The sequence below is a fragment of the Ananas comosus genome, linkage group 3 (assembly GCF_001540865.1).
Source record: "Ananas comosus cultivar F153 linkage group 3, ASM154086v1, whole genome shotgun sequence".
Classification (NCBI taxonomy): domain Eukaryota; kingdom Viridiplantae; phylum Streptophyta; class Magnoliopsida; order Poales; family Bromeliaceae; genus Ananas; species Ananas comosus.
Genome location: NC_033623.1, coordinates 11,252,964 through 11,276,101, shown reverse-complemented (window position 1 = coordinate 11,276,101; position 23,138 = coordinate 11,252,964). Strand labels below are relative to the sequence as shown.

Genomic DNA, 23,138 nt, shown 5'->3' with positions numbered 1-23,138 from the left:
CAAACCTAAGATCCGAACCCGAACCCGAATCCGAACTCGAACTTGACGGATTTTAAAAATCCATATCCAAACCCGAACCCGACTAAAAATTCGAAACCCAAATCCGAACCCGAACCCGAAAATTTGAACCCGAAACAATTATATTTTTTTTCAATATTTCAAAATATATTATATTAAATCTAAATTTTTAAAATATAAATTCAAATATAACATCAAATTTTTATATATATATTATATATAATACATAATAAATTCGGGTTCGGGTTGGGTTCAGGTTCGGATCGGGTACAATCAAAATTATATCCGAATTCATATCTGTTGGATTTTTATTTTTTATATTCATATCTATCGGATATATTCATTTTATTCGAGTTTGAATTCAGATAAAATTTTAAGTATCCATGCCCATTGATATCCCTTGTAGCAAGCGTTAATATTTCTTTCCAGTGACTATAAAATTGACCGCGGGCCAAGAAACAGACCCGGGCCAATATTTAAAAGATCGAAGCTCGAAACTTCCGGGCGCAACCCATTAAACCCTTTCGCTTTCTCACACTCCTCTCCATCGTCGTCGTCATCGTCCTCCTTCGCCGACGACGAGCTTCGCCATTGGAGTCCCCCCTCCCCAAAGTCTCCTTCCGAGCTTCGCCAATGGCGGCCCCCCTCTCCACCAACCCCGCTTCCAGCGATGAGATCCCCTCGGATCCACAAGTAGACGAAGAGCACGAGCCCAAGGAGAGCATCCTCCTTCGCTACTTCCTCCAAGAGTGGGAGCTCGTAAAATCCCTCCTCGACCACATCGTCGCCAATGGCGGCGTCGCCGAACCCTCCGACATCAACAAGATCCGCTCCATCGTAAGCATCCCCTACCTCCCTCTCTCATCCCCAAATCTCTCTCCCGCTTATATCTAAAATCTCAACTAAAGATTATGATGGGGTTCCTACAATGTTGAATCAAGGTTACTGTTCTTGCATCTGAGATATATCTCCTATGCTCTTTGATATCTATAATCTCAAGTGCAGTAAATACTAAATTGTTAATCTTTTCTTCACTGATGCATTTCGCAACATGTTGGCTCAAGATTACAGTTCTTGCACTTGAAAGAAGCATTATTCTTTCTTTTTTGTTAGCTAGATAAACAAGTAAACTTTTTAAATTTTCAGATGTACCTGTAATCTCTCATAAAGACATTGCATTTTCCTGATTTCTCTTCTTTGGATAAAGGTTTTGTACTAGCTTTAGGTTGATCAAGATTATCGATCTCACATTTTTTGCGAAATCGTTCATTCTGTTTTTTTAATTAGATGGACAAGTATCAACAAGAGGGCCAGCTTCTTGAACCCTACCTGGAGAGTATCATCTCGCCTCTCATGTCATTAGTTCGGTCCAGGACAATGGAGCTCGGGGCAGCCTCCGATGCGCTTCTCAATATCATCAAACCTTTGTGCATTATTATTTATACGCTCGTCACAGTGTGTGGATACAAGAGCGTAATCAAGTTCTTCCCGCATCAGGTCTCGGATCTTGAGCTCGCAGTTGCCCTTCTTGAGAAGTGCCACCAAACTGCTTCATCCACTTCGCTAAGGCAGGAAAGTACGGGCGAGATGGAGACAAAGTGTGTTGTGCTCTTGTGGCTTTATATACTAGTCTTAATCCCTTTCGATATCTCCTCTGTGGACAGTAGTATGGCTTATAATGATCATGCTGATGGATCTGAGCCAGTGCCTTTGGTCATGAAGATGCTGGAGATATCTAAAGATTATCTAGCAAGTGCTGGTCCAATGCGGAGGATATCTGGGTTGTTGCTAGCAAGGCTTTTAACACGCCCGGACATGTCAAAAGCTTTTACCAGGTTTTTCTTACATGGCTTTTTGATATCTGTTAAAAACATGCTAAGTAGATTTAAATTGCAATGCTACAAGTTCAAATTTTGGATCGTTCCCATCAGATATCTAATATCTTCCCCCTACGATTTTTGCTTCTTGGAAGGTCTTAATATTCATGATTTGGTAGGATAGCATATTTCACCTACAAAGTGATTTATCTTATCCCAAAAAAATGACTTGAAGGCAGAGTATAATATCCAAATTTAGACATTTGATCACACTCCTCATCTACCAATATGTACAAGCTTCTCAAGTAAATTATGCAGATATACCGAATACGATATTTATGCATCTAAACAAGGCCTTAGTAGAAAATGAATATTGTTTGTTTTATACTTTTATTTTTTCTGATTCTATTTAAGTCCTTTTTAGTATATCAAAATATTAGAGAACTGGATGCTTTCTGGCATATAGAGCAGCATTCTTATTTCGATCTTTTTGAACATATTGCTTTGGGGTATTCATGAAATGAGAAAATCATACTCACATATGAACTCGACTTCAAATAGTTATAATGTATATATGGTGTTTCTGTGCTTAACAATTAATTAGTTTTTATTAGTGCTATTTTGCACACTTTAAATTGTTTGGCTGCTCATAAAGTGAACTGTTGTTTATTTCTTTCTTGGAGATTTTGTGCCTCTCTTCATAAAAATCTGAATCATGCTGATAATAATATTTGCAAATTTTCTGTCTAGCCATTATTGTTATGTGTCTTGTTTTGTTTCAGCTTTATTGAATGGGCACATGAAGTCCTCTTATCTGTCACAGATGATGTTGCCGACCACTTCAGATTACTCGGTATAGTGGAAGCTTTAGCTTCAATATTCAAGGTATGTCACTGCTTGCTTTCCTTACTAGGTTAAAATTCAGGGTGAGTCCTTCAGATTCGCCTTTTGTTTTAGATGGCTATATTGTAGCACGTAGCCTACATTGAGCACATAATTTTTTTGAGAAATTTGTAACATCTGCATGCACTAATATAAGCATACAAGTTGGCATATCTGTCTTCTCATCTTTTGTCTTCAATAATTGTGCCAGCGTTCCAACTAGTCCGCTAATGGTACTGTTGATTGACAACCATATAAAATCAGCCCATGCTAATTTTGTTACTAGTTGGGAAAGAACTTCATTATGGCACTAAGTTTTCTTGGTAAATACGAGTAGGTTATCCTATGGGCTACATTAGTTCAAATCTTGTCTGGTGTTTCTTTTTAATACTAGTGCTACAATGTGCAACCTCTTTTGCGCATAAGTTAAAATAATCTAGACTTGCTATTCTTACGCAAGCTAGATAAACCTTGGTCTTCTTCATCTTCTTTTTATCTTTTTCTCTTGTACTAGTTATGTTGCTCATAATTTTCTTCTTCATCCCTTTCGTGTTGATATTCTTTTTCTCCTTCTTGGTGACTAGATTCTTCTTTTTCTTCGTTGTGACTAGTTTCTTCCTCCTCTTCTTCTTGTCTTTCTTTGCTCTTGATCTTCTTCCTTTGCTTCTTCTTTTCTTTTGAAATTGCTTAACAATGAAATCACGTCTAGCCTGTTCTGCCTAATGCTTTGTTGCTATAATTTAAAGAATGGATGCTCTTCTATACGTTTATACGTTCTCCATAGTGGCAGCACATTGCTTTTGAAGTTGATTGGTTTGCTTTAATTTGATTTTTCAGTCACTAATTTGTGAAGCCATGAGTGTTTCAGATTTTTAATTTGACTCAGTTAATTGAGGTTCCTTTCCTTCATGATTTGGCTTTTTTTTTTTTTAATGAATCTGTCCCCTGGGAATGTCGTCCTTTAAAAAAATAGTTCAAGTCACTTCCCTTTTTTGGTCCTTCTATATTTCTGTTGAGAAGCTTTACCTTCCATTCTCTGTAACTGTGTGCTTGTTTATTGGTCTGGAAACTGCAGATTGGCAGTGCTAAAGTTCTTAGCGATGTGATTTCCACTATTTGGAGTGATTGTTCATTTTTGATGAAGTCTACTGCTGCTGCTCGGAGTTCCTTACTTAGAAAGTTTGTGGTCAAATTATCGCAGCGCGTTGGGTTAACTTGTTTGCCTCATCGTTCCCTGACATGGCAATATCTGGTTTGACAGTTTCTCAGTTTATATACTGCAAAAACATTAATACTGCATATAGTTGTTCTTATGTTTTAATTTTCTTGCTATGTGACCAGTCTTCCTGACTGAAAGTCGACAATCGACCTTTTTTTATTTTTTTCCCCTTCTTATCTCTAGGTTTTCTTTAGTTTACTGTATAGAATTTTATAGGTTGTTTAGTCATCTGTTAAATTGTTTACTTGAGAGACTAATTTAGAGACCTATTTCTTAAACTGGCTGTCGAAAACGTGCCCAATTAAATTGTCATTTAATCCTATTTTCTATGTTATGAGAAATTCTAATATAAAGTACATACTTGATCTGCACATTCTTTTTCTGTTACTTTGTTGGACCACAGTATGGCTTGTGAATCATAAACCTTGTCGGCTTGTCCTTACCAATGTGAGACTACAAAGCATGGGTTTGCTTGATCCATCAGTATAATATCATTCACCTATCTTTCTGATTTTCTATAACTTTGGACTGATGAAGTAGGAAGACAGATCTTGTCTACTAGGTGTTAGGTTGCCCTTATATTCACTCCTTGGCACCGCTGTCTTTACTAAAATGCTCATCTCTGTATTGGTATTACAGTAAGTTTTAGGATTGTTTAATTGTTCAACGCTATGAATGAGTTCCTCAAAGCTAAGCACTTATCATCATATATTTTGCTACAGATGGTTTCATGTAGGGTCTTATTGACAAATAGTATATATGTAAAAATCCTCTAGAGTTGTATCATGATTGCTCTTTTTTGGTCCAGCATCAGAGGACCCAAAACTATGTTTTGTTTTCATAGTGAGGACACCAGCTGTGATTGTTTTTCTGCATCTCTTTTTGATGGATTGATTTGTCTTTTTTGTGTAGGGAAAGAATAGCTCATTACATGAAAATCTTTCTCTGCATATTTATGGAAGAGATTCTTCAGGTGATTATGGTCAAGATGCCTACCAATTAAATGACACAGAAAATACAAGTATTCCAGATGAAGAGGATATGGATGTTCCAGAAACTGTGGAGGAGATAATAGAGTTATTATTGTCTGGTTTAAGAGATTCGGTATGTCTGGATTGTGAACTGCTCTTGTATCTCTCTCTTCTGATCTACAAGAAGCAATCATGCTTGGTTTGCTTCTTTTTTTTTTCCTCCTTTATATACAATTCTTAACTTGTATTTTCATCATGATGAAATAAAAATGTCTTTAAGAACCTGTAAAACATTCTTGTATTGACCTTTTGTTCTAGGTTGCACCAATAACAAGACTGTCATGCTAATCGGCACGGTCTAGCATGTGCTGCCCATGCCACCTGTGCCGCTAAGCTCGTGGGGCACATGTGCTTACATATAAAATGGGGTGTGTGTGCCAAGGCATGTTGGTGTGCCGGCATGCCATGCTGTTGGCACACTGGCATGCCCCATGCTAGTGGCACGACAATCTTTCCACCAGTCAATGGTGAAATATTGGGCTTACGAGCTTTCGGTACATTTTAAGCTCACTATGATAAGATATTCAGTCGTTTAAATTTTAGATTGTTCTATTGCTTTTTTTTTTTTTAATTGCATTTGTCTTCTGATAAGAGTGATCAACAATGATTTACAAATTTGTGCCTCCATCTCTAACTTTTTAAATAGTCATAAAAGGTCCCTAACTTTTTATATTTTCATATAAGAATGTCAAAATTTTCTGTCATTGAAGTCCTTATAGACTGTTTTCCAGTTAATTTAAGAGAATATATAACTTTAAGCTTTAGTTTTTATCGAGTTAGGATGATTTCACTCCTTACACACTTCCACCCTATCCGTTTTACTGCTATCCAGAGGCCAGGGTTTTGCAATTCTTGGTGGGATTTCCACTTATTCCATGCCCATGGTTTTGATGGGATAGTGAGGATAATTACACCGTCCCCAGTCATATCACCGAGAAACCACCATAGGGACTTCTGTAAAATTGTCACAAGGCATAGGGCTACTTTTCTTTAGAAGATTTTTTTGCATCAACTATTCGTCTCTCTCCTATCTCCTCTCTCCTCTCTCAGAATCCCCAGTAAGTTTTTCGTAAGCATTTTCTAACTATTTCACCGTTCAGGACACGATTGTGAGATGGTCTGCTGCAAAAGGTATAGGTCGGATAACTGCACGATTAACTTGTGCTCTATCAGAAGAAGTGTTATCTTCTATCCTGGAGCTATTTTCACCTGGTGAGGTCTGTACTATATGCTTCTTTAACTTTGGGTAATTGATGTTTTGAGAACAATGTTTCAATAGTTTCCATCATCTCTCTCTCTCTCTCTCTCTCTCTCTCTCCCTCTCTCTCTCTCTCTCTCTATATATATATATATATAACTGGAGAATTTTGAGCGAAATGTGATAGAGATACAAAAAAAATAAGTTAAGAGTTGTATTTTAAATAAGATTAACTGACAAGAAACAAATATATTAGATTTTATACAAAACCAAAAATTTAAATCAACCTTTTATTTTTTCTGGATCTTTCTTCGCTAACCACATCTTCTTAGTAGGTTTTTTTCCTTTTATTTCCTCTCTCTATTATGTAATTTTCTCTTTGATTTTTTTTCTCAGCAAGCATCTTTCTTAGACTACATATTATGTAAGATATTTATTTATTTATTTTTCTATTTTTCAATCATATTGGTTGGTAAAGAATAATTGATTTCTTAGTTTTTTGGTTGCTTGTTATATAACATAATTGAATCACACTATTGACATGCCCGCGCATTGTACGATTACAAATCTAGTTTCGAATAAAGGCTATGGCTCTTTATTTTCTTTATCAAAGGGAAAATTCTAATTCATTGCATTGCTGAAGGGAGATGGTTCTTGGCATGGAGGCTGCTTGGCTTTGGCGGAGTTGGCTCGCCGAGGATTGCTGCTACCTGGTAGTCTTCCCAAAGTAGTTCCTGTTATAATAAAGGTAATGTCCTGTTGTTACTTTCTGTGCAGAGACATATATTTTCTTCCATATTGTTATGAACCCACAAGTATAACTTGAAAAAAGCAGTGAATTCTGGTCCAAAATGCAGCCTGATTTGAAAATATGTTAAATTTCACTTAGAATCATCTTCTATATATAAATGAAAATGCTAGTAAACTACATTTGTTGTTTAACAACTCCTAGTTATATTGTTGCTTATCTGGATAAAACTTTTGTTTCCTTTTAGTTTCTGGCTTTCATTTTATTTCGGTAGTCACGTATAATTAATGTTTCGAGAGAAAGAAGCAGCATATCTCGTGATTGTTGGTACTAATTGGATCTGATGTCATGGAGATTGTTGGTACTAATTAGATCTGATATCATGGAGAGTTGGAGACATTCTCAGTTGGCAGTTCAAACTGTCCTTTGAGTGATTAAATGAAAATAGATTTGTATGATGTGAAAAGCATGCTTATCGCCATATTTTTGCTTGATAAGTGACCAAGATATGAACTGAATAGTTCATAATACACTAAAGGATTCTCTACTTTCGTTAGCAAACTTTTTCTACTTCTGAGAGGTGTCCAGATGTATCCATGATTAAATACTTCGTTAGTTGTTACAAGATGATGTAATTATTGAACTTTGAGTTTGCAAAATTGTAGTAGGATGTAGCTATTCATCTCAGCAGAGAGGGAATGAGCACCGCCTTGCTGTAACTCATGCTCCCTAATGTTGTATTTGGCTTAAGAATACCATTTGAGAACCAGGTACTATAGCAGTACTCCTAAGATGGCAGAGATCATGTTAGATGAAAAATTTTTTGGAGGAGGTTTTTTTTTTTGCTGCTAATACGGGACTCAAATGGGTAAAAGCTAATGATAGGTAACTTAATTAAGATGATGGTTACAAGTCAGTGCTGGTTTGTCCAGGGCATTCCTAGTTCAATTAGGTAAGGTTAGAAAGAGAGGGAAGGTGATGAAAAACTTGGGATGTAAATAACATGAGTTAATTAACAGGGTCTACGTTCATAATGACATGAAACTTGGTGTCCTCAATAGAAACCCTACTTTCTTGTCCTTGAGTAGCGTCCCCTAGCTGGCCAAACAACAAATGCTGAGCAAACACAATGACAAGTTGGCCCATATGGCCTTTCCTGGTGGTCTTTGAGTAGGCCCTTCAGCACTTGCTTTGTTAATAGCTAGTCATGATACCTCCCTGCGCACAGTTCTTAGCCACTTAAGTAATAGTTTAAATCAAAATTTGTGTGCTTATGTATATTATTTACTTTGCCATTTATTTATACTGCAGAATCTCATGTTTAGTTCTATTTGTTGTAGCATGTATGAAGTTCCAAGTACATATATATATATATATTTTCCTATATGTGAAGGTTTTGTTACGGGAAAACTAATTTCGTCCAAGCCAGCTAGGTTTACACTCAAATGGCCTGATCGTAAAATTAAATGTGACATTTTCTATAACTCTGTCTCTGTGGAAATGACTGACTGCTCCATTTGCAGCAAAATTTGTTTTTCAGCCAAGTGGAAATATGGTGAACAAACAATTTATGTGGAAATAATAACTTGCTAAAAGCAGAATTTTTCTAGGCATTGCACTATGACATACGAAGAGGTCCACACAGCATTGGGTCCCATGTTCGGGATGCTGCTGCATATGTGTGTTGGGCATTTGGTCGTGCTTACTCCAACTCAGATATGAAAGGCATTTTAGAGCAGCTTGCTCCACACCTTTTAACAGTTGCTTGTTATGATCGAGAGGTAATTATATTTTCTTCTTTGACCTATATTGCTATTTAGATATCTGTCAGTCCCGTCTATTATTTAAGTCTCAACATACTTTTGTTGAAACAGTCTTTTAACTTTTGTTGAAACAGTCTTTTTCTGTAATTGTACTAGGTGAATTGTAGAAGAGCAGCCTCTGCTGCTTTTCAAGAGAATGTTGGAAGACAAGGAGCCTTCCCACATGGCATTGATATTGTGAATACAGCTGATTATTTTTCTCTTGCCTCACGACCAAATTCTTATCTTAATGTCGCTGTCTGCATTGCTCAGTACAAAGAGTATTTTTATTCTTTTGTGGAAGAATTGCTATGCAACAAAATAACACACTGGGTAATTTACTGTTCTCTACAATAGTAGTAGCATGTTATTCTTTATTATCACATTTTTGGATATCACTTTCCTAAAGTCTGTTCTCTACCTGGATAGTAGAAACGTCGCTATAAGTAACTCATTTTATTTGTAGTGGTGTTATACAAGAATCAATTTGTATGTTTTGACTAGTTCTTTAAGTCTCATTTATTGTTTGATAACTTTTCTTTTACACGAAGTATATGTGTGAAAGGCACTCCTTATGCCTCGGCAGTTGGCAATCTTGTTTATGCAAAGACATGCACGCATCCGGATATTACCTTTACTATTGTACTTAATTGGTCTTGTTTGATAAGTTCCAATCGATTCTTAGAGTACCAAAATTCTGGAGCCATAAATTTTGTTTTTGATTGTTGTGAAAGATTTCAGCGAGACTATTGTTTGCCTGACTAACAATATGGAATTTTGATTGATATTTCTTACAAAATAGAACTTTCAGAACCACAGCACAAGTTGTAAACTTCCTGAAAGTCATTCAGTTTCTGTCGTCTGGAAGTGCTTCAATCTCTAATACACTAACTTCTACTTGCATGAATTACACAAATCAACTTGGTCTTTAATCCCAATCTATTGGTTTTCATTTTCATAGAACCCTTCCCTATTTTCTGTTGATAAATGTGTACATTTATATATGTTTACCATATGAGATATGCATTTGTCTATATCCATACACATACATATTACGTTACTGTCTGTGTGATATATATGTATTTGTCTTGTCATTTATCATGTCCCGCAATTAATTGACATGCATGGTTCATCATTCATGAGTTGTTGACATGAAGTGGTCGTGCTAGTAAGCTACGAGTAGAACTACAATATCTCTTGTGAGAACTTACATAGAGAAACTTCAGTTCTGTTTACCTTGAGAGCTTGTTTGGTTCATCCATTTTGGGTATGGAATGGGAATCGGTTTGATCAAATCCGGTTAATTTTGTTTGGTTCGCATGAATCGGTTTGAGATTCCTATTCCGGACTGGAATGGGAATGGCCCATTAGCCTTCAACTTGATTCCGATCTTCTAGTCCGGATTGAGATTTCATTCCGGAAGCTCACTAAGTTCTCGAAGCCCATGTGACCATCTCACCCTCCTTCTCTTCACCCCTTTCTCATCAAAAAAAAAAAAAACCTATCCTCTCTCAAAACACTATTCCTAACCCACATCAATAAAAATTTTTAAAAATAAATTTGATATTTTTTTTGGAAAACTTATTAGAGAATAGTATTATATTTTTCATAAATTTTAAATAATATAAATTTATATTTGAGAGTAAAATTAGTATTATAGTATCCTATAATTTTTTTAGTTTATACGAACCAAACAATGAAATGTGAATAACTCATTCCAATTCCCAATCCACAAATAAACCAAACGTCTTGGGGGAGTAGGCCATTCCAATTACCATTCCAATTCATTTTCATTCCATTATCCATTCCAATTCCACCCTTGAACCAAACAAGCCCTGAGGGTAAACATCCTTTTTTCCAAGACTTCTTTGAATGAGAATTGGTTATACTGTGTTATTGTTTCTTTAACTCTATTTGTGTTAGATGATCTAACTTGCGGTTGCCAATTATAAGACAGGTGAGATCACTTTCTTTTCTTTTTCTGCCTAATTCCCCTGTGCAGTTTGAAGGCTTATGGTTTTTAGTACGTTGGAAGTATCTTGATGACTTTTGAACAAAATATAATTTTCTCATTGTCCACTTTTCCAGGAGCGAAGTTTAAGAGAGCTGGCTGCAGAAGCCCTCTCTGCTCTTGCAAAATATGATAGTGCATATTTTGGTGGATATGTCCTTGAGAAATTGATCCCCTGCACATTATCATCAGATCTTTGCACACGCCATGGTGCAACGCTTGCTATTGGAGAGATTGTTTTAACTTTGCATCGGCTTGGTTTTATTTTTCCTAGTGGTTTGTATTCTAACTAGTTTGAGCTCCACTATAATGTTTTTTTATCTGAAGATTAAAAAGGTCTTCTTTTTATTCTTACCTTCTCTCATCAAATTGAAATCACACCGTTTTAAACATTGTCTCTCTTCTGATTCAAATGTTGTAGAGCCAAAAGAGTTAAAAAATTGTGTATTATGATTAATAATCTTCTACTCATTGTAGAGATTTAAACTTTTTGTTGTCTGTACCGGTCAAAAAATGCATATCTAATAAAAAAGAAAGTTGGATGTCGAAACTAATAAGAGCAACCAGACTCCTGTCGTTGTATGGTCTATGGAGTTCTTCTACCAATGTAATGTATATTTGATATACTTAGCGGTACTGGGCGTACCAGACACATTCTTCCTATACATATGTTTGTTCACATATTAGATACATGTATACAGTGATTCTGTTTAAATTTTCATCAAAAGATGTACCGAAATCTGTGATTTACGGATGGCCATTGCATGATCATACATGCTGTGTAAGTTGCTAAAAGACTAATCGGGGAGCTTATTTAGCAACAATTCTTCCAAAGCAATTTGTTACCATTTAAACTACAGTTTTGGTTCTTCCTTTTATTCTTTTCTTTTCTAGTTGTTTAGATCACAGCTTGCAACTTCTTTTTCAAAGGTTTTGCAGGATATCTTTGTGAGCAAAAATAAACTGTTTTTTTTCTAATTTATATCTGCTCCTACATAAAATCAAATTCCTCATGAGCATCACCACTCCATGCTACTTGTCTCTTTGAAATGACCCATATCTACTTCCTGATCCACAGACAAGCAAAAAGCTTTATCAGGTATTGTTCCTGCCATTGAAAAAGCACGACTCTACCGCGGCAAGGGGGGAGAAATCATGCGATCTTCTGTTTCTCGATTCATTGAGTGTATCTCTCTTTCTGCAATATCTTTGAATGAGAAGACTAAAAGGAGTTTACTAGATACCCTAAATGAGAATTTGAAGCACCCTAATGCTCAAATACAGGTAATCTCTTGTTGAAAACTTCCTGTCTAGTACTCTCCGAAATTTTCAACTAGCTATCAGTCCTCGTAACTCTGACCTTTCTTTTTTAATTACATTGTGTTATTTTTGTAGTCTTATAATTTTGTTTTGGATGTTGACCTGAACACCTTCTGGTTAACTTTATCTAGTGTGCTGCTGTTGATGCATTAAAGCACTTTATTCCAACATATCTGGTTGCTTCTGGTGATAAAGTTGCTAATGAGATTGTCACAAAGTACCTGGAACTCCTTGATGACTCTAATGTTGCTTCTAGAAGGGGCGCTGCACTGGCTCTTGGAATTTTACCATATCAGTTCTTGGTTGTCAGATGGAGTGTTCTAATAACAAAGCTCTGTAGCTCGTGCACACTGGAGGTATTATCTTGTCAGTGAAATGTATTATATTATGCCGCTGAAACATTTCATGCATTTTGTAACTTGCTACTCTTTTATTCTTTTATTTCCAGAGTAAGCCTGATGATCCAGATGCTGAAGCACGTGTAAATGCTGTTAAGGGGCTAATTTCTGTTTGTGAAACATTAACCAATACTTCCAATGAACAGAATTTTGGCGATGAAAGATCTTTTTATTTGCTTATTAAAAATAAAATCATGGAGACTTTGTTTAAAGCACTCGATGACTATGCAGTGGACAACAGAGGAGATGTGGGTTCTTGGGTGCGTGAAGCAGCAATGGATGCCCTAGAGAGGTGCACTTACATCCTTTGCAAGCGAGATTCTTCCTCCATGAAGCCACAGACTCATGAGCTAGATGCAGCTGATTGGGAAGACCAACTATTTGATGCAGATATTGCCAAGAAGCTAATATCAGGCCTTGCAAAGCAAGCTGTTGAGAAAATAGATAAAATAAGGGATATAGCTGCAAAGACTCTACAAAGGATTCTGTACAGACAGAAAGATATTATTTCATTCATACCTCATAGGGAGGTGCTGGAAAGTATCATTCCCAGCAGTACAGATCTAAAGTGGGGAGTAAGTGTCATGCTCCACTATTTTTTTCCTTTGGCATTTAGGAATCAAATATCTTTGATTATGATTTCTATTTTTTTTTGTTATCTTGCTTATCTGTTTCTTACAAATTTTATGATTTGCAGAATATCGATTTGAGTGTTATTTTAATTGGTCGGATCTTTGACAAAATCAGTTACTCAACATTGCATCAAAACTATCACGAGTTGAAAGCACCATCTAGCTACCTGATTAAGTCAATTACTGCATTATGGTCTATATAAGATTCATCTTATATATCGAAAATCAACCATGCCAAGAGTCTGAAGTCAAGCACCCTATGAAGAGTCCGAAGTCCAAGCACAATGACCTACACACTCGTCAAATTGATTTCAATTTTTGTTTCAATTTTGATGTTGCAACACATTGCAAGGAAATTAATTCATCAGAGGCGGCACTGTCTTGCTTTATTTAATTTCTTTTGGTTGACTTGCTGCTATAGTTGAATTCTTCTTTCAATGGTGCTAGTGTAGCTTCTTTAACCTATTACGAAGCTGGTTATGTTTTGTCTCAAATCTGTATATAGATTATATTTTCTTAATTGTTTCTAACTAGTTGTTGCTTTGCTTTTGCAGGTCCCTGCTGTGTCTTATCCAGTTTTCGTGCAGCTTCTTCGAATCGACTGTTATAGCAAATCTGTGCTTTCTGGGCTAGTAATATCTGTTGGTGGATTGCAAGAATCTCTGCGGAAGGCATCACTAGCAGCTTTATTAGAGTATCTTCAATGTTCAGAAGGTGATGCAGGTGAGGAGAGGAGAACGAGGGAGTATGTTTTGAGTGCTGATCTTCTGTGGGTTCTTAGACGGTATCAGAAATGTGATCGAGTAATTACACCAGCATTCAAGGTATTAAATGCACATTTATTTGTTCTGTAAACACAGATTCCTATTATAGATTACCACATGGTATATTACGCTACTTTGTTTCACCTTATTCAGCAGCTAATATATAATGTTTTGTCTGTGTTACTTATTTGAGTTTACCTGAGGTAATTTTGGTTAACATCTGAGCAATCTACTCAAATAACCTCCCAACTTTCAAGTACTTAGATTTTTTCTTGTATGACTTTTCTTTCATCCTTCTAAGATGCGGATTGCTGTGGGTTTGTCCGCCATGAAACTAGCCTACTAAAGAGTTTTTCAAGTGTACTGTCACACTTTTAGCATTACCTGACTAGTTATCATCTATTCCTACCTCATGAAAGTCTAACAGGTATATCCTTTTTTGCAGACAATAGAGGTTCTCCTTAGCAAAAAGTTCTTATTGAACATGCAGGTCAGTTTATATTCTATTTGAGCTCAGTTCAAGATTTTATCATATCTATTTGTTCTGCATTATGTCAAGGCATACAAGTCTACTGTATATATGTATGACTAATGTTAATATGAAAAAAGAAGGATGTACAATCTTTCATCCAATTGTGGGGCAAAATAAGTGCATAACTTGGAAAACACAGCCGGTGCAGCATGCTTTCTATTACAACTCCTAAACCTCTTCATTTAAGCAAAATAATTGTTTTTTAAATCACAATTTGGAGATTTTCTAAGCAGGCTACACTTCTTGCTTATAAACTTAGATTCCATCTGTAGTATTTCTTGCAATCTACTGGCTTAGCATCTCGAAGTTTATATCATAATTGGCAGTATGCGAAAAGTATGTTTCTATCATATGAATAGCACATGATGTGGCTATATATTTGGAAGGAACTTTCCAAAATATCATTCCTTTGCTGTTTTAACTGTCGTATTAATTATGTTGTTAGCATATGGCCTTTATTTTATTTTATTTTTTTTTAATCCCTATGTCTATGCTTGGATGATATTCATGTATATAGGATTGAGGCAGCATGAACACTGTATCAAACTGAAGAAGCAAATGAAGAGACAGTATACTATGTCCTTTTTTAAACGAGGATAACCAATATTGATTACTCCAACTATACAGAACAGCAACTTGCACTTTCTTTTTTGGGTTATTTGTATCAGAAATACTCCTAGTAAATATTTAACAAATGTCACTTGATTACAAGTTACAATTGTTGTTGGGACTTTTGAGCAAGGATTTAAGTGCCGTGGCACGGGGTCGTGCCGAGCCGTGTCGATGCGTGCCGGTCAAAAATATTCTTATGTGCCGACATATGATAGCATGAAATATTTATTTTCTTTAGCAACAAAATATTCTAACTATTTATTATGTCTTTTTATCATATCTTTTGAACTTTATTGAGGAAATTACTTACTGATTTAAAGAATAGAGGGTTTTGAGCTGTGCCATCGGCACGAGGTCTGTATCGTGCCGGTATCTTATTGGCATGGTACGGCACGGTGGATACGGCCCGTGCCGACGGGCACTTAAAACCTTGCTTTTGAGCATCATTGGTTGCCCCTTTACATTTAATCATCATAAACTGGGATATACTCAGGATTTCTGCACGGAAATTTTGGATTCTCTCACAGTTGAGTTGAAGGCATCAAAGGACTTTACAAAGTTGTGTTCAGGCCTTTCTATTCTTGGATATGTTTCTTCTTATACAGAGGCAACCAACACCAGGGCCTTCTCTCAACTTCTATCTTTTCTGGGCCATCGGTACCCGAAGGTAATAATACATGATGTGTATGCTAACGGAAAAAGGGTCAGGCTTGCTTGCCAAGAATTCTGTATACTGCTTTTTCCCTTTTAATTCTCCTCTTCACTGATTGATGCCACTATATCATTTGGGTCCAATACGTATAACTCCCCACAAAATTGTCTATTTACACGTGTCCCTGTAAAATCTGAATTTTTATTTATGCATTTTCAAAAGTACGGTACCCGGCATAAATACCCTTAAGCTGGAGAGTAATTTAAGTAATTGGCATAAGTTGGTCTTGTATTATAGAAGTTCCTTTTTTTTGCCCCCTGTTCAGATTCGGAAGGCTGCTGCCGATCAGGTATACCTCGTCCTGCTGCAAAACGGTAACCTCATCCCAGAAGATAACATGGAAAGAGCACTGGAAGTTATTTCCGATACCTGCTGGGATGGAGATGTGGAGGAAGCAAGGAGTAAAAGGTTGCAGCTTTGCGAGATGGCCGGTTTGGATACAAGTGCCTATCAGAATACTAATGCCAAAGACAAAAGGAAGGATGCCCAGAGAAGGGCTGCATTGGATGATGAAAATAAGTCATATTCATCGTTAGTTGGGTTTTCTGGCTTCTAGCGGAAGCATATAATTCAAGGCCTTCTTTAGTTGGGTGATGATATCAACAAAGCCACATTTAAAATTGGCAGACGAAATCCATTGAATCTAGTTTAATTCAGTAAAGAGCGACTGGGTTTAATGCATCCTTTTGTCCGCAGCAATATCTGCTCTATTAATAACGTCACCCAAAATATTTAGGTTTTTTTTTGGCCCTTCATATCTGAGATATGTCAAGATTGAACTCACTACCAAGCGATCTTTTTGGGAGGTCACTTGCAAGTGATTTTACCTGCCAAAACACCTTAGGATGAAAGGATGAATTGCTTGCGAATTGTAGAGTCCCTTCCTCCCATCATGACACCAAATTTATTTTATATTGTTGGGTTGCTAAGATTGTATTAGATATCTGTGGTTGATCCTGATGCATATGACACTTCAATTGGCTCTCACTTTGTTAATTGTGCTTAGTTTAAAAGAAATTTATGTAATTTGTAAAGGCATGATAAACCTTGTCGTAGAACTCGGGGACATATATGCACATGATGATTGTGTGGCTTGGCAAGGCTTTCGCTTTCTTTAGGGTTTGCTACAATTAAACTTGTAGGATTCACCCATTCCTTCTGTTTTACTTCGACTGGAACAACCTGTTTTGAGTAGCATGGATGAGGCACTTTTCTTATGGTTTCCTTTTCTTTCCCCTTGTTTTTTTTTCCAAATTTTCTTTCATGTAAGCGTCGTCTTTTGTCTTTGTGTAGAAATTGGTTAGTTCATTAGGCCTTTGTGGATGCATAATATTTTTGTCTAGCATATCTCATTGATTTACTCTAAAAACTTTTATATTTGGTAAATAAAAAGTATGATTAAATGTTTAGAATAGCATATTATATTTGGCATTCAAGTTATCTTCCTACAACTACCTCATTAGGTGAAAGCTGTTATTTTCAGAAGCAATAATTAAGACCTTGTTTAATGTGTTTGTTTTTTATTTTAATTTTATATTAGTTTGATTGGTTGGAGGAAAGGATTTTTTTTTGTTGACTATTATAATACATTTAGTTAAAGTAAAAGATGATAACTTGTCTAAAAAAATTTTGAGAGTAAAAAAAGTTTTTAATTTTTGTTTTTTATTGTGAAGTAAACACTTAAATGAAATGGTTGTAATCAGTCCACCATTCACTTCTACGTAAAATTTTATTTAAAAAAATAAAAAATAAAGGGAAAATTTTATCACTACCCTTTCAAATAAGTCTAATATCATGAATGCCCCTATAAAAATTGAAATATCATGAATAACCTTTTTAAAGGGAGAAACTTTCAAAAATAATCTTTACACTAATTTATTATCAATTTTGAATAAACAACAAACAAAATTCCAACTTTGCCCTTATTGTCATTACCATCTTAAAATATTTAATTGACTATAAAATCATTTATACTTTTATAAACACTCTTTTAAATTTATAAATAACCTACATTTAGAGATAAGTTTTTTGTCAATTAAAAAAAAATATACAATCCTGACAAGTTAAGCTAAAAAATAAAAAAATCAATTGAAAAAAATTTAGCAAAAAATTGTTTAAAGTATCAATTGACTCCTTAAATTAAGGTTAAACAATTTATTCAAAATATAACTTAAACATATATGCATGATGTGAATTAAGTTATTTGAACTAGCACAAATTTCTGTGCTTTGGCATCTCGAATTTTAAAATAAATAATATAAAATATCTTAATTTATAAACCACACAACAGTAAAATGATATATTTTACTGTTTATTTTAATATTTTAAAATAAATATATCATGCTAAAATACTTTTGTAAAAAATTTTAAAAGTTAAGGGCAAAATGGACATTTTGACTATATTTATGATAATCTAAATATTTTATCATTTTATAAAGAGATGAATAGTAAGGGTAAGGGTATATTTGAAAAAATAATAAGTATTTGTAGGGATAATTGTGATATAATCAAATTTACAGAGGCATTTATGATATTTTTGAAGTTTAGAGGGGCACAAATGAAATTGACCCAAAAATAAACATGAGGCCAAACCAGGCCTAAACTCTTGCTTTCACTATTGCAAGAAATTTTTATTTTGAATCAGTTATGGGTTAATAACGTCTACGTATTCGAACATGGAAATGAGTATTTCTGAAAGGGATGGTCTCCAATGTTTCATAGAATTATTTTATTGACGAGACGAGGAAAGTTGCGAAGCGCTAATCACTCTGAAACTGATTGCCCATTTCATGTATGTTCATGTGGGAAATGAGGGGAAATGAAATGGTACTACTTTCTTATATGGATTGTTATTTCTTTGACATAGAACAATGGCTGTTTCTTGCTTGGTCTATAGGCTAGGTCTATAGGCTGGGTCCATGAAATGAATTTTTCCTGAGCAATGTTATCTGTACAACTAGGTGGGGTTAGAGTATTTTTGTATTTGGTTGGGGGTTGGAGTTAATTCAGGATAGTGAAAAATAATATTTGGTTGGAGTAGGTGGGATAAAAAGGATAGTGGGTTATTATGAATAGAAAATAGTGTTTGGTTGGAGTTTGGTGGGGTTAGGTGGGGTAAGCTAATCTGGGATAACCTATTTGAGGTGGGGTTAGCTGGGTAGCTAATCCCATCCATTTTTAGAAGTGTTTGGGAATAAAATGGGGGTTAAGGGATTATTTCACCCCTTAACCCCCAACCAAACGTTAAGGTTAAAATCTATTTATTTTTTCTATCAACTTTTTTAATATTCAAAGTTTTAATAAGTTTTTAAAATTTTAGAATTGTAGTGTAAAATTTACATTCTATAATGGAGTGTATATATTGTATTTCTCATTTTTAGATCATGATTCATGATTAAAGTTATTACTGTATTTATTGTGTTGACAATATCTACTCCCTTCTACATCGGTTCAGATCTCTTCTTGCTCTACCACATTTCTCAATGATCAGTACTATGTGCACGTCTTGAAGCTAGGTGTAAGATTTACATTCTTACATTGAGAGATTAGGATTTACTTACCAGTTTTTTTTAATATTAAAAATTTAAAAGAAGTTAAGTATCCAAAGATATAAGATATACATTTATATGGATATACAAATAGCATTTTTCTTTATCTGTTGACTTATGCACTCACGCACTTAATTATTTTGGTTTTTTAACAATTTCATGTTGGATTTTAAATTGACTCGGTCGGTGAAAAATCCAAATGACCAGCACTCGCACTAAGCTGTGGGCTACGGGTCAACCAAATTGCTCGACCAATTAGGCAATAACTGTTAGATCAGAGCCAAGTAATTTTTCCAATACAACCATCACTTTTATATTCTCTCTCTCTCTCAAAAAAAAAAAAAAAAAAACATCACTTTTATATGAACTCTATTGAAGCATGGGCATAATACCTAGCAAACAGAGAAATAACGATATTTAAAGATGTGAAGTTTCATTTTGACTATATAACTTGCCCCTCTACAATTGCACTAATTTTCTTTAACTTTTTTGCTCCGGTGCATGTTAAATGGCCAAACGGGGAAAGCATCTCTTGTGCCGGTTTAGGAAGGTCAAACAAAAAGAGTGGCGTCGAGGTTGGAACCTCAAACAGGAATCTGATCATGGATCCTGACCTGATAGCATCTTAACCTAACTATTTCGGGTAATTCTTCACGTAATATGTTGACCTATGACCACCCTCTTTTCCACTCATTTATTAAAAAAAAAAAAACAAATAGTTACTATTTAAGATTTAAAATCTTAAGTCTAGTTATTTTATAATTTTTTGTATTATTAAATTTATTTTTAAAAAATTTAAATAAAAATCAATAACATACTAAATTATAATTAAAAAACTCGTTTCCAACAAGCCAGCCTCTTCCCCTCCGCTTTTTAAATTAAGCCCCGAAGATCCCGTTCTCCCCCGACCCCCGCTCACCCCCACTTCCTCCACCCCCACTTCCCCCAACAATGCCCCACCATCTCTTCCCCTTCCCCTTCCTCCTCTTTCTCCTCATCCTCCTCTCCCCCTCCCTCTCCTCCACCTCCTGCTCCGCTGCCGACATCGACCGCTGGTGCGCCGCCACCCCGCACCCCGCACCCTGCCGCCGCTACTTCGCCCGATTCCCCCCCTTCCAAAACTCTTCCTCAGACCTCTACCACTCCTTCCTGCACCTGACGCTCGGCCTCGCCGACCGCGCGCAGTCCCACCTTCGCCGCCTGGGCTCGCGGTGCCAGTCTGACGCCGAGCGCACCGCCTGGCTCGACTGCTGGCGCCTCTACAGCAACGCCGCCCTCCAGCTGAACCGCACCCTCTCCCGCGCCTGCTCCCCCCTCGACTCCCAGACCTGGCTCTCCGCCGCCCTCACCAACCTCCACACCTGCCGCCACGGCTTCGCCGAGCTCGGCGCCTCCCCCGCCCTCATCCGCCCCGTCATCCAATACAACCTCTCCGACCTCATCAGCAATCTCCTCGCCGTCAACAATGCAACCCCCGCCACCGCCGCCACCCCCGCCACCCCCGGCTGGATGATGACGCTCTCGCATCAACGCCGCCTTCTGCAGCTCGCATCGTCGCGCCCCGACCTCGTAGTCGCGCAGGACGGCTCCGGAAACTTCCGGACGATCAAGGACGCGCTCAACGCCGCCGCCGCCGCTAAGCAGAGCGGTCGCCGCGGGAGCGGCACGTTCGTAATCTACGTGAAAGCCGGGGCGTACAGCGAAAATCTAAACGTCGTTAGCGGCTTGAGCAACCTCACCCTCATCGGCGACGGCATCGGCAGGACCGTCATCACCGGTAGCCGGAGCGTCGCCAATGGCTTCACCACCTTTAGCTCCCCAACATTTAGTACGACGCTAAAATCACCGATTTAAGTTAAATTAATCACCTTAGTTAGTTAGTAATAATTGCCGATCATCACTGATTCAGGCGTGTTCGCCGACGGATTCATGGCGACCGGAATCACGTTCCGAAACACGTTCGGGCCGGGCTCGCAGGCCGTCGCGCTGCTCTCGGCGTCGGACCGCTCCGTTTTCTACCGGTGCAGCTTCGAGGGCTACCAGGACACGCTCTGCGTCTTCTCGCAGCGTCAGTTCTACCGCGAATGCGACGTCTACGGGACGATCGACTTCATTTTCGGCAACGCGGCTGCGGTTTTCCAGAACTGCAACATCTTCGTGCGGCGGCCGAGGGCCGGCGAGTCGAACGTGATCACCGCGCAGGGCCGCAGCGACCCGAACCAGAACACGGGGATCGTCGTCCAGTCGTCGGCAATCCGTGCCGCGCCAGAGTTCGTGCCGGTGGAGCGGGCGGTGCGGTCGTACCTCGGCCGGCCGTGGATGCAGTACTCGCGGACGATCTTCGTGCGGAGCTACATCGACTCGATCATCGACCCGGCCGGGTGGTTGCCGTTCAACGGGAACTTCGCGCTGAGCACGCTGTACTACGCCGAGTTCCGGAACACGGGGCCGGGGTCGAGGCTCTCCGGCCGGGTCAGGTGGCCGGGTTATCATCTCATTGCGCGGGCATCGACGATCAAGGAGTTTAGCGCCGGCCGATTTATCGCCGGCAGGACGTGGATACCGTCCACCGGAGTGCCATTTAGCTCAGGATTTTAATGAGTTTAAGTCTACTTCATTACACTAATTAATCTACAGTCAGTTTCAATTTTTATTAATTAAATGATTTTATTCTCGCTTCATTTTTCATTTCAGATAGCAAAAGAAAATGTTTAAGAAAAATAAAGAGTGTCATCTGTTTTTTTTTTAAAAAAATGAATTTAATTAAAAATATAAAACAACTAAATTTACGTATCAATCATTAAGAGACCGTTTGGTTATATATAATTGCAACTATACGGCAGTTGTAATTGTATGTAAATACAAATTGGATGTTTGGTTTGATATGCTTAACTCTAACTGTTGCAGTAGAAACTAAAGAGGGAGGTCTAATTGCAGAAGTTGGAACTATATCCAAATTGACGGCAGTTCCAACAGTAGCAGTTGGAATAACTTTAGACAAAAAATAATCTTACCTCTTTAAATATTTTTTAAACAAAAAATATATTTTTTTTAATATTAGAGGTAATCTCACCATCGTATATATAAAATAATAAAATTTTAAAAATTATTTCTCAACTGTATGTAACCAAACAAATTATTTATAGTTGCAGCGCATTTTACTATATTCAATCAAATATGATGCATGTAGTTGTAACTGCAGCATTTTCAATTATATACATCTCCAACTACACTGTATTTATAATTACATCTAACCAAATGGTCCCTAGTATTTTACTATTTACACAGTTACACATAAATTAAATCTTACGTAGCAATAGTCATAAATTAATAGTTAAGAAAAATAATTATTCACTTATAAAGTTAATTTTTACAACTATATATTTAGTTATACCAAGGTGATGAGGTGACAGTTTTTACTAGTTCCTTTTAGGATAAATAGTAATATTCTAGTTTCGTTATAGAATATAAATAAGTACGCATCTTATTATAGTAGAATAAATTACTTTGAAGAATGCTTTTGCTATATTTAAAATATCAAAATTGACTCGCTGATTTAGAATCTAGTTATGCAAGTACGTGAAAGTCAATAGCGTAATTGGAGAAACATATGTCTCAAGCGCGACACAGGGCACGAAGGGATTGGTGATGTGTAATTAATTAATTAATTAATTAACGAGGCATTGTAATAAGTAAAGTAGTAAACTAGTCGATCTCTCTCGGGTTACAACTCCGACTCGCGCGCCGGATCCGACTCCGCCGGGTCCACGACGTGTTTCGAGTTCTCGTAAGCCGAGCCCTGATAGAAAAACGTCTACAATGCTGTGAATGACACTACATGATCACGTCCCCAAATCATATTGTGCCTCTAAAATTTACCTATCTCATTATAAT

At 37.0% G+C, this 23,138-nt stretch overlaps 2 protein-coding genes across 3 annotated transcripts; both read left to right on the top strand.

Moving 5' to 3' along the window:
• On the top strand, window positions 492-16,930 carry LOC109707398 (tubulin-folding cofactor D). Of its 2 annotated transcripts, XM_020228635.1 has the most exons (17): window positions 496-855; window positions 1,306-1,853; window positions 2,618-2,720; window positions 3,793-3,969; window positions 4,849-5,040; window positions 6,068-6,184; window positions 6,809-6,913; window positions 8,524-8,694; window positions 8,833-9,048; window positions 10,804-11,002; window positions 11,805-12,010; window positions 12,178-12,402; window positions 12,495-13,019; window positions 13,631-13,900; window positions 14,286-14,330; window positions 15,478-15,651; window positions 15,962-16,930. In XM_020228635.1, exons 1-17 carry the CDS (start codon window positions 652-654, stop codon window positions 16,250-16,252), a joined length of 3,768 nt encoding a protein of 1,255 aa, XP_020084224.1. In that variant the 5' UTR covers window positions 496-651; the 3' UTR covers window positions 16,253-16,930. The 2 variants fall into 2 exon arrangements, with proteins under 2 accessions (XP_020084225.1, XP_020084224.1); XM_020228636.1 differs by lacking the exons at window positions 15,478-15,651; window positions 15,962-16,930 and adding an exon at window positions 14,890-15,080 and having other exon boundaries at window positions 492-855.
• On the top strand, window positions 18,567-21,842 carry LOC109707820 (pectinesterase-like). The gene is made up of 3 exons (XM_020229349.1): window positions 18,567-18,597; window positions 20,377-21,072; window positions 21,154-21,842. The coding sequence occupies exons 1-3, from the start codon at window positions 18,567-18,569 to the stop codon at window positions 21,840-21,842; spliced, it is 1,416 nt and encodes a 471-aa protein (XP_020084938.1).